The following is a 14,475-nucleotide window of genomic DNA, read 5'->3' as shown; positions in this document are numbered from 1 at the left end:
TTGCACTATTGGGCATTTTAGAAAATGCAGTTTTAGGGGTTCTTGGTTCTTTCTGGATTTGAAATATTTAGCAAACCAGTAAGTCCTCCATGTCAAAGCACTTTAACATATCTATTGTCTAAGAATCAGGCTGGTAGGAATATTATGTTAAGGTTTGTTTGGCCTTTTCTCTGCTGACTTCACTTCAGTTGCCACACACAGAAATGCAGAGTTGTAGTTGATATAGTGATCTGTATCTAGTCAGACAAAGCAATTATAGAAATATTGTAAAAATCACCTCACAGCTTTCAGTCCTGCTTGTATATAGACAGGAAACACTTGATCTAATGGCTCTGTGCAGTATTGTTTCTTTTTACTGACATGTTTAAATCCTTGCTGGCCTCATTATCCTGTAGTCTATAGTGAAGGTGAGGTATTGTTTTGCTTATTTAGAGAAAGCCCTATTCCTATCCACACACTGTATCTGTGAGTATACACTGGATTATTTGTGTGCATTGTCATTCCGTGCACTGTGTTAAGTTTCGTGTGTTTGCATGTGCAGCCTCCTTTAACAGACAGTGCTGAGCTAAGCAGAAGGCCGGTTCGACTTTTAGGCATCAACACCTGGGATGTTGCAGCTGCTCTCACACACCTGGACTGGAGCCTCTTTAAGTCCATCCACGAGGTATGCGCTCACATATACGCAATTATATGCATGTGCTGGGTGCACACAGTTTATAATAAATTCATATTTATGACAGAGATTGCTTGAACATAAAGCATTAAAGATGCAAATGCTCTACAAGACTTGCTGGATCAGGAGTACAGCTGAGCTTGCAGCTGAGCAGCTTTCAGGAAGAGCTGAATATTTCTTGTTAAAATGGTTAAGCTCAGCTCAGAGGAACACACGTAGGCTGCATCTTAAGCCCTTTACAGACACGGGATATGTACCATTGCTGGCTTTATCCATCTGTTAAAGTGATGGCATTTTGTCATTTGTCATACATGTGTGATTAGACAGTACAACATGAAGTGATGTATAATGTGTAAGAATGCTCAAAAAGACAAACGAGCAAGTCTAAACAATTGCGAGCTTGTCAAACTGCCCCACAAACTAATGGCCTACTTTGAAGATTGTGTGTAATGGTAATTTATCTACAGCGATTTTAAAATGTGTTTTCATTGTGACTTGGGTAGTTTCCATATTTTGGTAGATTTGCTCACATCCTGTATGTGGTTACAGAAAACATGTCAAAACCTGCATAGCATTCATTATTGATGAGTGTTGTTAATTCAGCCTTTTACAAAGTCTGTATTTAGCACAATTACATTTTTTATTGGATATTTCAGTTTGTAATGCATGTGAAATTGTAGAACAATGATTTTGGCATGCAAACTGTGTCTTTTTGGACCAATATTGGTGCTGAAACGTGTAAAAAGGTGGAGTCGCACAGCTCAAAATTGACTACGTTCTAATATTGTCTTCTATCTGTTTATGTGACTGAATGCAGTTCAATCTTGTGCCATGCTGAAAATTAAATGCAAATGCTACCTACTAAGATGGTGACTGGGGTGTTCGTTCAAACATGAAGCTCACACTTTCAGATGTAGTGAGATTAATGGAAAAAAGCGCTTGTCTGAAATCGGCTTTCTGCTGTTACATAGATGTAATTATGTTTTGAGAACTGGTCTGGATTTGATTTTCATTCTAAAATATGAGCATTATCTGCTTTCCTCTGTTTTATATGACTGCAAATTAATTTGGGGGGGTTAATTGGAGCAAAGCTTAAATGGACTATGAAAAATATTAATTGGGAGATTAAATCATTAGTCCAAAAAACTCCAAAAGGAATGGTAGCGAAAATGATAGCGAGGTACTAAAGATCTCTGAGGTAATACATATTTTGTGCATTTTTATGAAAAGCTTTATGTATCTCACACACACTCTGCCCTCCATCCACATGCAGCAGGAGCTGGTGTACTACACCCTGAGCCGTGCTCCTGGCACTGGCCACACAGCAGCGCTCTCAGTCCTGCTCCAGCGTTGTAATGAGGTCCAGCAGTGGGTCATGTCCGAGGTGCTCATGTGCGTATCGCTTAATAAGAGAGTGCAGCTGCTCAAGAAGTTCATCAAGATCGCAGCTCAGTAAGAACAGATTATGACATCTCAAACAAACATGGATTTATCACACCTTCGTTTTCAATTTAATGTGTCACCTTTTTTGTCTGTTTTGCATTTAGCTGTAAAGCTCAAAGAAATCTGAATTCTGCATTTGCCATCATCATGGGTCTTAACACGGCTGCTGTCAGCCGTCTCAACCAAACTTGGGAGGTGAGTGTGTGTGTGTGTGTGTGTTGTGCATTTAGTTTATTTAAGCATATGCTTTGTATTTTAAATCCAGCTCTGACCAAACACCCTCCTCTCCTTCAGAAATGTCCGGGGAAGTTCAAGAAGCTTTTCTCAGAGTTGGAGCTCATCACGGTGAGACTTGGTGAACAGAGATAGAGAAACATGCAGAGCGAGAAGCGTGCTCTTCTTTTGATTTCATGATCAAAACTTTAAATCGCTCCTCCTCTCCCAATTCTTTTCTTCTATTCTGCTTTCTCTCTTCCTCTGTCTCTCTGCAGGATCCATCTCTGAACCACAAAGCCTATAGAGAAGCCTTCAAGAGGATGAAACCTCCTAAGATCCCTTTTATGCCTCTTCTCCTGAAAGGTATCCTCTCTAAACCCTCCACACACACTCACATATAAAAACACTGAATGAAAACTCACCATGCCTGTCTACTCCTCTTAGATATCACTTTTATCCACGAGGGAAATAAGACTTTCCATGACAACCTGGTCAACTTTGAGAAGCTGGTGAGTCGAGGCAGTTCCGAAATGTCTTCCAGTGTTTGAGTTTGTGCCTCAACTGAAATGTGACATGCAAGGATTTTTCCTGGCCGTCTTGTTATTAGTGTATTATAGTGGAGACGTGTAGTATTGATGATACTGAGGTCATGATATGTGGATGTTTATTTTATCTTAAAGGCTGTAGTGTTTGGTTTTGTGCGATATACAGAGTTGTTGTAGTATATGGTAGTAGAGGAAATCTTCCTCTGCCATGTGAATTCACTATATTGCAGGCTAGCTAATCTTGAATGGCTGTGGCGCAGGTGGTAGAGCAGGTTGTTCACTAATTGCAAGGTTGGAGGTTCAGTCTCCTGCTCCTCCACATGGGCAAGGTGGTAAGCCCGAAGCTCAGACTGCTGATTGGATGGCAGCTCCATACCATTGGTGGGGGTGAATGAGTGATACCAAGTAAATAGATAGATAGATAGATAACAAACTATCTAATAAAAGCTGGACATGCTTTCTTTTTGACTGCTTTTCTTTTTAACCTCAGTCCACCATTACTAAAAATAAAACTAGCATGTTTACTGTAATTCAGCCATTAAAAAGAAAAGGTCAGGACTGATTAGGTGAGAGCTGATGTCACAGTGTTGCCTCAGCTGCAGTTGCATTGCAGTGCGATCTGCCCCAAAATATCACATCTGGACAATTTCATATTGTACTAATGCGTCATGTCTTCTTGAACACTAACAGCATATGATCGCAGACACAGTGAGAATGATTCGTCACTGTCAAAGCGACCAACCAGGTGAGTCTTCTCTTAATTGGTGCAAATGATTCGATCGTCACAAATTAGAGAACAGTCTAGGACTCTTTTGGCTCATTGTCTGACCTCATGTAACAGCCTGTTCATGTTGAGGACATGTTGATGTTTGGATCAAGACTCTACTGCCGTCTGCAGTTGAGTTAGTGTACTACACCTGCACCTGATTCTCCCACTCAGTTTTCTCTCTCAGTTTCTAAGCAACCATTTCCAGACAGTCTTTTATTTTCTTCATGTGGCCATAATACAGTCTGTTTATATAAAATGTGTGTTAGTGTGTGTGTATGTGTGTTCTTGAGTCCACCAGAAAACTCTTGTGTTTGTCTAATGCACGTGTTTTGCGTCTGCCTCTCAGGCAACGAGGTAATTGGGGTCGACAGTGCCGAGGTGAGGGCGAGCGTTCACTACCTGCACATCATCGACAATCAGCAGACGCTTTTTGAACTGTCACACAAACTGGAGCCACGCGCCTAAACACAAGAATACACTCAGAAGGAAAGACACAAAAACACACTGGATGCAGCGCCGTGGAAATGAGGCCACTGTGTGACACGGAGGACGCTTTGTACAGCAAAATGTCAAGCAGCAGTGATGCCAAATGGACGATGAGGTGTGCTTTGATAAAACCCATGAAGACACAGCTGTTCTCTAAAGGCTCACTTGCACTGAACATGTGCTTATAAAGGATTTATATGCTCGCCCTGTGAACTTTCTACAAGAACTGAATCTGTGCAGCAAGACGGAGAATTGCCAAATGGAAACAGACAGTTGAGGAGGCTGTAATTAGTTTGTACAGTATCTATTGGACTGAGTATGCCCTTGTTTTGTTCTTGTGATTTGGTTATTTATGAGCCTGTTCAGCAGGTGGAATGTTCCTTTATTTTTGTCAATCTTGTCTCACCTCCTGAAGGTCAACAAGGACTTGATAGCCTCCTCATCATTTCAGTTACAAATGCTAAAACATCTGTAGAGAAATTGGATTTGTTCATAACCTTTTGGGAAAAATCCACACCATGGATGGTCTGATGGGATTTCATCGACATAGTACATATTTGCCCAGTGATACATGTATATCTGGAATACATGCTATAGTTATTTATGTGTATGATGCTGAGCTACTTTTGGTTTTTGTGTTAACTAGCACTTCACATACCGTTTTACCTTTTCTCACACAGACCTTTTCTTTCAGGTGAAACTATACAGCCCCAGTGCGTCCAACATTAACAGTGTTTTGTACCTAGCATGTGAAGGAAGCATTGTGAGAGGGTTTCACTGACTGACTGCGGCATTTGAAACGCTAAAGCTCTCCTGAACATGTCGGAGTTTGATAAATAATGAACAGTTATTGGGTTTTCTTTTCATTTTAAAGTCCTGGTTGACTTTTAGCCTGACACTTCTCATGCACTCCTCTCTATGACGTGTTTGTGTGAATAGATACTGCTAATTTTACACTGTATATGATATGGACCTATACAGTTTTCAGTGCCAAATGTCACGTTGAGTCTTGCAGCACAGATGTACTGTTGAGCTCTTGGTTTGTTTAGGAATCGGTGTCTTTTTGTCACAGAGTTTGATTTCCTAGAACAAGCAGTGGTATGACGTCTAGTCCTTGATCATGTAAAGCCGATCTGACTCCTCACAGACGTGAGACATCATGATGACTGAGTTCAGGCTGTGTAATTGTATCCCATGTCGGGTTGCTATGGTAACACAGCCCCACTTATTATAGTTTTTTTTTTTTGTATTTTTTTTGTTAGTTTTTTAGTCCTTGAGGTTTAGAAGTACTGCACCACAGAAGTTGAAATAACGGCTTTATTTCATTGAATTCTGCTCATGAGGAGACTTGGACGTGGATGATTGATTCTTAGTGAAAAGATCATTCAGAGGTGGTCTTGTGGATACTGTCTGTAAGATCCAACACAGAGTAATGGAAGCACAAAGACGCAAACTTCCTCCGGAATAATAACTTTTCTTACTAGGAATTAAATTCAGAAATTATTTCTCACTTTAACTATGGTTCTCTTCAAAGAAATCCTTTCTGAATCCAATCATTTCTCAGATTGTGGCAGCATGTTCTTGTTGACACAGCCATAAGATGCCAAAGCGTCTATTTGTAATTCAAATTATGGAGGGCCATCAGAAAATTAACAGTGTGGCTCACTCTGTAGTCACAGGACAGACATGCAGTCTGGCATGAAGGGAATTAATCAGGAATTATCAAAGTGATTACGATGAATACAAATTAAGGCAAGAACCATGCCTGGCAGACCTTACTGGTGTTTTTTCTTTTGGTCCTCTCTCCGTTCATTCCTAGCCGGTCACTTCAGGTGTGCATTTCTCATATCCAGCAGTAGTATTCCTAAATGTAACATAGTAATGCATGTGTTGCATTGTTTGGATGGCTGTAAAGCATCCATCATTCATCATTCCAACACTTTGCCTTTCAAAGCACAGCAGATCACAACCAGTTAAATGGACGAGGGATGACACAAATGTCCCAAATTGTTGTAGTGCCAAAAGCAGCATTGGTTCATTGAAAGAAAAAATTCAAAGATGGCAAAGTGATGAGTCACTTGAAATATCATTTTTGTGTTATGAGCAGCTTCTAACTGAATAAAACTACTGGAACTACTCACCTACACTTCCTATAGATGCTTTGTCCCCGGAACATACCAATTCAAATTGAGCTCTTATTTGAACCATTTACACATTATGTAGATGTAAAATCGAAACATTACTGTTTAGCATTTGGCTGAAAGTCTACAATATATTACTGTAACAACAGCACAAGTGGCACCTAAAGTTTGCCAACATTAGTCATGGTTTGCTGCTGGTCACACCAAGTGATGCTATAGAGCAGCTTCTGAATGAATGAAGAAACACTGTTTTGTTGCTTTTACAAAGAGGAACTCTTATTTCTTCTCTTCAAAACTCCATTTCAAGGTATGCTTTATGTGAAACCAAGCCAGTGATTCTTTCACTACTAGAGCTGATGATCTGTTCATATTCAGTGTCAGATGAAGGCCTTGTGGTCGTCATTTTTCCTATCAACCTGTACATGATACACACACCTCTGCTTATTGTGTTGAAAGGACAGAATAATTGTTATATTAGTTATTTATTGTAATATATTGTTTATTTAAGACAATAAATGTTTTGGTTTCTGTGCCATGTTCAGAGATTCAACAAGTGGAAGTGCACACGTGAGAAGAAAGGATGTTTTGTGGTTTGAAGCCGCAGCACTGGAATTTAAAAGCACTTGTGTTTTGTGGCCACTTGAGGGCAGCACGAGAGCAGCTCAGTGTGACGACTCAAATATTTTTGCTGTTGTCGAAGGCTGTAATTGAGAGGAAACCATCAGGAGGCTGCATTCAGCATTCAGACCTTTGTCATGAGTGTGTAAAGTTAAATTTTTTAAAGCAATGTTGTTTAAAACCTGTCTGCATGATGAAACAAAAGAAAAAAAAAAAAGTTCACAATTCGAGAGAGGACATGTTGAAGGCTTTGTACTATTGTTGATGTGTAAATATATGCCTATGTTTGGTATGTTATTATTTATCTGTTGTAAATGAAAAAAAAACATCAGCCACAAAGCAATACGTCTCCCATCGTGTCCCCTCACCCTGCGGACAGCTGAAGTCACTCGTCTTTTCTAAAGCTGCGTTTTACTATATCAAAATTTTACTGAAAAATAAATAAATTATAGGTTTTATGTGACATCTGCAGGTGAGTTGATGATCTTTCCTGGCTGACATTCAGACACTGTGATGTTGCAAACAGCTGCCAATAATATGACACCCGGTTCAGACACCCTCTCTGAAGGATTTATAATCCTAGAAAAAATTATTAGACCACCCTTGTTTTCTTCAATTTCTTGTTCACTTCAATACCTGGTACAATTAAGAGTAAATTACCTGAACAATACAGTGAACCCGACAAACAAATGCAGCTGATCACATAATACTTTATGGGGGGAGGCACAGGGGGGTACAACAGATATTTTGGGGGCGCCACCGAAAAGTTATAAGAAAAAATGAAAGCTGCAACTGACCTCTCACTTTTACAAAGTATTTTTCATGTGTTTTTTTTTTTTTGGCTCTTTAACCCAACAGGAAAGCTGTATATGACCTTTTCATTCTGGACTGTTAACATTCAAATTTTGAAGGACTTGTTTCCTTGTTTATGTGAATTACAGCATCATTAGTTGCAGAATCTGCCTGTTATGTAGAACTAGTAAGCTCAATGACAGAATCCTGAGGGCAATTCAGTGACAATATATATACAATCCTGTTAATTTCCACTTCTTAGAATGTTTACTGACAATTATCACACCTAAAATAAGAAATAATATTCTGTACTTTTAGCAACTAGTTCTCAGCTGTAAACCAGAAACATCATAGAGTTCTGTATGCTAATCAGTATAAATCAAAATGAGTACTACCCAATACACAGTGAACAACAACAATCTGTACCTTTGATCTGTGGTAAAGTAATCTGAAATGTTCTGTGCAGTAATGTAAATTTTAAAATACAGTAAGAAACACTATATACATTTAACAGTAAACCTGAGAACAATAATAAACAGTAGCAATATTCCATATTCTTAAGTCATTTAATGGTGCACAGCTCAGCAAACATCATAGTGTTCTGCACAGAAATACCAAAAAGCTGCTCTCAATAATCTTTCACAGTGAGCAGATGTTCTTGTGCTGCAGGTCCATGGTCCAGACGTGACCATGGAACAGGCTGAGGGGGTCTGGCACCGTGGACTTCCTAGAACACCTCCTCTTTTTGCATTCTTCATATGGGATGGAAATAAAGTAACTTTGGTTTAGCACGTCGATCAAAGGCCTGTAGGTGTAAAGCAGGAAGCCCTCCACAATGAGCATGTGAGTCTCCTCCTCCTCCTTGTGGTCGGACTTCGGAACGATCTCTGTTATTAACGCCATGAGACTTCTCAAACTTCACCGGGTTCTCCAGCCACGCGTAGATCCTACTCGTCATGGCGTCCATGTCCAGAGCAGTGATGGCATCGTACTGCTTAAAGAATCAGTGAACAGAATTTAGCGGCATCTAGTGGTGAGGTTATAGATTGCAAATTCTGAATTCCCCTTTCCTCATCTCTCCTTCCAAGTGTGAATGAGAACCTTTGGTGACCACTAAAATGCAAAAGCTCAATGCCAGCCAGTTAGACATAACCTGGTGGACATGGCTTGAAGGATCCTTTGTTGTGACTGGCTAGGGTGAAGGCAGGTTGGGGTTTTCATGGCAGGTTGGGTCAGACAAAGTTAATCCAGTGTAATGATCCTCTCTACAGCCTGTAGAAGATGAGAGAAATGATGGTGCAACTCAGTGTACTCTATTGAGGAGGACCGCCCCAGCTGTTTGTATAAAGGACTCATTCTGAACTGCTAAAAACAAAAGTCTTATATTCAAATCAGTATTTACTGAATAATACTGAAGCAGATCTTCCAAAATTCTCCACATTGCACCTTAAAACAATAAAATTGTGTCTATTAGGACAAAAACACCATGGCTTAATAAGGAAAGTGCATTAGGAATGTTTAGTTAAACATCAACCAGGAAGAAATATGGAAATACAGAGAAATTTAAAGACATAATAAAGGTTACCAATTCATTAACAGGAGTTGAACTCCTGATCATTTTCAGGAGAGTTTTACTGTCTGTGAAATTATATTTTTATTCTATCATAAATCTTCCTCCCATTCTACTCTTTGAAACCACAAATAAACCTGCAGTCTGTTAGGATAATATGCTGCAATGAAGGTCTAAGACACAATGGAGTCTGATCATTTACAGCTTTAAATGGGAGAAATAGAATTTTAAATTTGTTCCTGGAATTTACCAGGAGTCAATGAAAACAAGGCAATATGGAAGACATATGATCAGCATTTTGTATCAGCTGGAGGTTTTTCCACAGAGTTATGAGGACATCATGATAATAAGGAATTTTAATCATCCATCATAGAGGTTACAAATTCATGGACTAGTTTTTCAGCATCACTCTGAGACAGGATGTTCCTGATTTTAATGATGTTGTGCAGGTGAAAACTGACCATTCTGCTTAAAAACAACTCCAAAAAATTCTCAAAGTAGAACTATAACTATCTGATCAGTAGCTGTCTAGTTAGTGTGTTTCTGAAGTGTTAAATGCCAGATACTATAACTTCAGTTTTGTCTGAATTTAGTTGAAGAAAACTGCAGGTCATTCAGGCCTCTATGTCCCTCAGAAATGCCTTGAGTACAACTAACTGATTAGTTTCATCTGGCTTCATTAAAAAAATAAAACTGGGTGTCATCTCTATAACACTGGAAATGTCTGCAGTGTTTCATGATAATATTGCTTGAGTGAAGCATGTACAAGATGAATCATATCAGTCCAGGCACAGAACCCTGTGAAACTCAAGAACTAAATCTGGTGTGGGTGGAAGAATCGTCATTAACATGAATTAACTAGTGTCGATCTGTTAATATAGATTTAAACCAGTTTAGTGTGGACACTTTAATTCCAATGAGCTGACTGAGTCTCTGTGATGAAATGTTGTGATCAACTGTATCAAATGCAGCACTGAGATCCAGCAGGACATAAACTGAAATTCATTAAAAGAACCCATTAATGCTTTGTGATCTTCTGATAATGTTTGTTATCACAATAGAACCCATTTTGTTGTTGTACATAGGAAACTACAGCTTGTTGTTATCCATAGGAAAGTACAAGTTAGAGCACTTTTCTCCAAAATCTATGCATTTCTATGTGGTTCAATGAGAAAAAAGTCTCTCTTTTCCAATGATTCAAAAGCTGTTTCTTTCAACACAGCATTGAGATTTCTTATTTTACAGCCCTACAATTTAAAAAATGAATGTTAATGAAATGTTGTCTACCCATTGCTTCACCGATCTTTCAATATTGTTATTATGTTGTATTAATGCTGCTGGATTCAGTTTTCTTTGTACAGTTTTAATTCACAACATATGTTATGTCAAGACACGTGGTGAGATGAACATCTCACAAACTTTAGCAGATGGAGAGCAGACAACCATAACAGAACAATAAACACTGGAGTCTTGTTGTTTACTTTTCTCTGGAACTGCACGTTTATTGTACCATATAAAGCTTATCTGTAGAGCAAAAGTATCAAACTCAATAGACCTGCACAGAAGAGACAGTAATTGCATTTTGTCCAATGTTAAATGATTTCTAAATTCCAAGATTTCTCATACAACCTGTTCTCTGTTATTCAAAGAGGCTCTGTGCCCCCCAGTATTTAACATCAACTTTACTGATGAATTATGATTTCTTTCAGCTTTTTGATTATTCTTGTAATTGCATTTTAGTATTTGTCATTATGTAAAGCCACATGCATGGTAAACATATGTGAACACATGGTTTTAAAACTATTTTCAAACAATGCTGAGAGTGACAAGGCCTGTATGTATGACACTGAATGTGTATGAGGAGTTTTCTTCAGAGCTTCAGTAGAAATCAAATAGACTTTTTTTCTTCCTTCAAAAGTCTCAAAAGAATTGATTTCTTCATCTTGTTTTTACTTTATTATTCAAAGGACCAGTGTGTTGGATTCAGTGGATTCCAGTGGTGAATTTGCAGACTGCACGTGTCAGGACCAGGACACTGGAAGGAAAACAAGGACATTTCAGAGAAGTAATAAATCTTTAATATTCATTAACAGTTGTTAAACTTTAGCACGTTATATTGTTCATTGTTCTGTGGAATTACACTTTTATTGGACTATGTAATAGCTTATCTGCAGAACTGATGCGTCAAACTGGAAAGGTCTGCAGAGAGGAGAAGAATATTAAAATAATGTGTGCATTACTCATGTGTCATACTGTCAATTAAATAGCAAAAAGCTACCTTTTGGAAACACTTGGTTGTGTGTTGTCTCTGTATTATCTAAAATGTATCACGTTGAATGTATAGAAAAGAAATATTCACATTATCCTTTGGCATCCTAATCACCTTCTGAATATCATAACATCAAACGAATTGTTAAAAATGAAATGTCACTTTAATGAAATCACAAGAGAAAAATTATGCTTAATAAAATGTCTTATTGTTGTCGACATCAAAATATTCTTATTTTCATGACAACAGTACATTTCTTGAGAATCAAATGAGGATAAAATAATATTTTCATTCTATCATACAATTGGGAAAATCTTCTCTTTGATCAAACACTGTCATGACATCACTTGTTGAATATTGTTTTGAACACTTCCTGATCTCATACATACAGAACATTCCTCTCCTCATCCTCCACTTCCATGTGTGATGGCATCTTAACTTGACCATGAGGTCAATCTATAGTGAATCAGATGTCACATGTTCTGGTCCAACTTCTGCAGCCACAGATGTCAGTATGTTGCCACAAGCATGACTTGGACTGGATCCAGACTGTTTAATTAATGGAGAAACAACTTCAAAATTATTCCTTATTGTCTCCTCTCTGCAGACCTTTCTACTTTGATACTTCAGTTCTGCAAATAAGCTCTTATATGGTACAATAAAAGTACGATTCCACAGAAAAACAAACAATAAAGTTCCAGGGAAACACACCAGAGTTTAACAACTGTTAATGGATATGAAAGATTTATTACTTCTCCTGAATTTCCTTGCTTTTCTGACACATGCAGTCTGGAACTTCACCACTAGATACCACTCAGTCTGACACACTGGTCCTTTGAATAATAAAATTAAAACAAGAACAACAATATTAAGAAATCAAGTCTTTTAAAATTTTTGAAAGAACAAAAAGTCTGTTTGATTTCTACTGAAGCTCTGAAGAAAACTCCTCATACACATTCAGTGTCATACATACAGGCCTTGTCACTTTCAGCATTGTGGGAAAATATAACTAAGTTTTAAAACCATGTGTTCACATATGTTTACCATACATGTGGATTTCTACAATGACATATGCTAAAATGCAAATACACATGGATATTCAATTCAATTCAACTTTATTCCAGACACTAGGTCCAAATACACATGGATAATGCACTGATTGCTTTTTATCCTCTCTTTTCTGTCCTTATTGTCTCCTCTATGCAGACCTTTCTACTTTGATACTTCAGTTCTGCAAATAAGCTCTGAAATGGTGCAATAAAAGTGTAATTTCACAGAAAACAATCACTCAGATGTGTCAGAGATTAACAACTGTTAATGAATATTTCAGATTTATTACTTCACCTGAATTTCCTTGTAGAATCCTGGTTGATTTTTAGCCAACGCACGTGGAACAGGAGGATGAACACCCTCTCTGAAGGATATAAAAGAAAGCAGCTGTCACGTATCTCTGCAGGATTCTTGGAAACGTCCAACTGTGCAGATCATCTCCAGCTACACACCAACGTCTCCTCAGACTTCGAGACTAAATCCTCCAACATGATCTTGCTCCTCTTCTTGTTCGGTCTGGCTCTGGGTGCTGTGATTCCTCCAGAAGACCAGAGAGTGAACCTACAGCGAGGCAACTGTCCTGCGTTCTGGTTCAGTTTCAACGGTCGCTGCTACAAGTACATGGCTACACCGATGACCTGGGCTCGTGCAGAACTCTTCTGTGTGTCACAAGGAGCCAACCTGGTCTCTATCCACAGTATTAAAGAACAGAATTTCGTCAATTCCCTGATCAGGAACTTTGATTCTGCTCAGACATGGACCTGGATCGGACTCAGTGACGTCCATCTAGAAGGCAGATGGATGTGGTCTGATGGGTCTAAAGTCAACTTTGTCTTCTGGAACACAGGAGAGCCAAATAATGCTGGAGGAGATGAAGACTGTGCACACACCAACTTTGGCACAAGATTTACATGGAATGACCGGCCTTGTTCAGACACACGGAGTTTTGTTTGTGCATCTCGCAGAGTTTATCCTTAACAGCAGAGAAACCTGCAAAATGAAGACTCAAAAATCATAAAGTCATTTCATGAACCTTAATTTTCATGATAACTGGACACTTATACAAATAATTTTGATGCTGTGTTGAATGAGATAACATTTGAATGATCTGGAAATATTTTTTTTTCCTTCATTGGACTATACAGATTTAAATAGATTTAGAAGAAACAACAATGTTCATTCAACTTGTGCTTTCTCGTGTTTTACTTTGCATAACCACAAAATGAGTTATTCTATGATAATAAATGTGATCAGCAGATGAAAACCATGAATGTCTTCTGTCATGAACTTGAAGTCATATCAGATATGACACTCATTAAATCAACTGAAATATTTATAACACCATCACATCAAACAGTTTCATTTATTCTCTTATAAACAGCTTACGAAGCATCAATTAAACTAATACTAATTTGTGGAGAATGTATTAGAGATAAAGTGAAAAATATTGTACAGACAGCACAGAGCAAAACTTCTCTGCTCTGACAACAAGATAAAATTTAAAAACAAACCCTCATTAGGGTTAAATACATAAATACAATTAAATACATGGAGTTACACTGAAGTATATTTTCTTTCTGAAAATTGCAAGAGAAAGGTATTTGTCAAATCTGGACCAGATTAGATTAAGGGAAAAAAACAACACAAGAAAACAACAAATTTGAAAATCGGGCAGCAAGGGTGTCGGAAGAAATATGCTAGAAAAGGTGGACTATACTGTAACTTCAAAAACTGTAAAATTTGGGAAAAATAACTGAAAACATCTGTAAAATAGCTTATTGAATTTAAAACAGTTTTAAGAAAGTGTAACTTTCCATTCGTAACGTGATTTTTTTAACCAAACAGGGAAAATAACAGCAAAATGTTTTGTCAAACAACTACAGTGAAACCTTTTTCTTTAAAA

The 14,475-nt window shown here is 38.0% G+C and overlaps 2 protein-coding genes across 2 annotated transcripts in view; both read left to right on the top strand.

Annotated features, from left to right (window-relative positions):
- The window catches only part of rapgef5a (Rap guanine nucleotide exchange factor (GEF) 5a), a 49,831-nt gene extending 42,477 nt beyond the window's left edge, over positions 1–7,354 (top strand). Inside the window, exons 19-26 of the mRNA XM_022202809.2 lie at positions 542–664; positions 1,947–2,125; positions 2,221–2,311; positions 2,411–2,461; positions 2,608–2,695; positions 2,777–2,841; positions 3,568–3,622; positions 3,993–7,354. Coding sequence (XP_022058501.1) covers positions 542–664; positions 1,947–2,125; positions 2,221–2,311; positions 2,411–2,461; positions 2,608–2,695; positions 2,777–2,841; positions 3,568–3,622; positions 3,993–4,111 — 771 coding nt within the window. The 3' untranslated portion in view covers positions 4,112–7,354. The remainder of the gene's footprint in view (positions 1–541; positions 665–1,946; positions 2,126–2,220; positions 2,312–2,410; positions 2,462–2,607; positions 2,696–2,776; positions 2,842–3,567; positions 3,623–3,992) is intronic.
- A 5,494-nt stretch (positions 7,355–12,848) lies between these two features.
- On the top strand, positions 12,849–13,612 carry LOC110969251 (galactose-specific lectin nattectin-like). The gene has a single exon (XM_022219302.2). It carries the CDS (start codon positions 12,924–12,926, stop codon positions 13,548–13,550), a length of 627 nt encoding a protein of 208 aa, XP_022074994.2. The 5' UTR covers positions 12,849–12,923; the 3' UTR covers positions 13,551–13,612.
- The last annotated feature ends 863 nt before the right edge of the window (positions 13,613–14,475 follow it).

This window comes from Acanthochromis polyacanthus, chromosome 11 (genome assembly GCF_021347895.1).
Source record: "Acanthochromis polyacanthus isolate Apoly-LR-REF ecotype Palm Island chromosome 11, KAUST_Apoly_ChrSc, whole genome shotgun sequence".
NCBI lineage: Eukaryota > Metazoa > Chordata > Actinopteri > Pomacentridae > Acanthochromis > Acanthochromis polyacanthus.
This window is presented reverse-complemented; position numbering and strand designations above follow the sequence as displayed.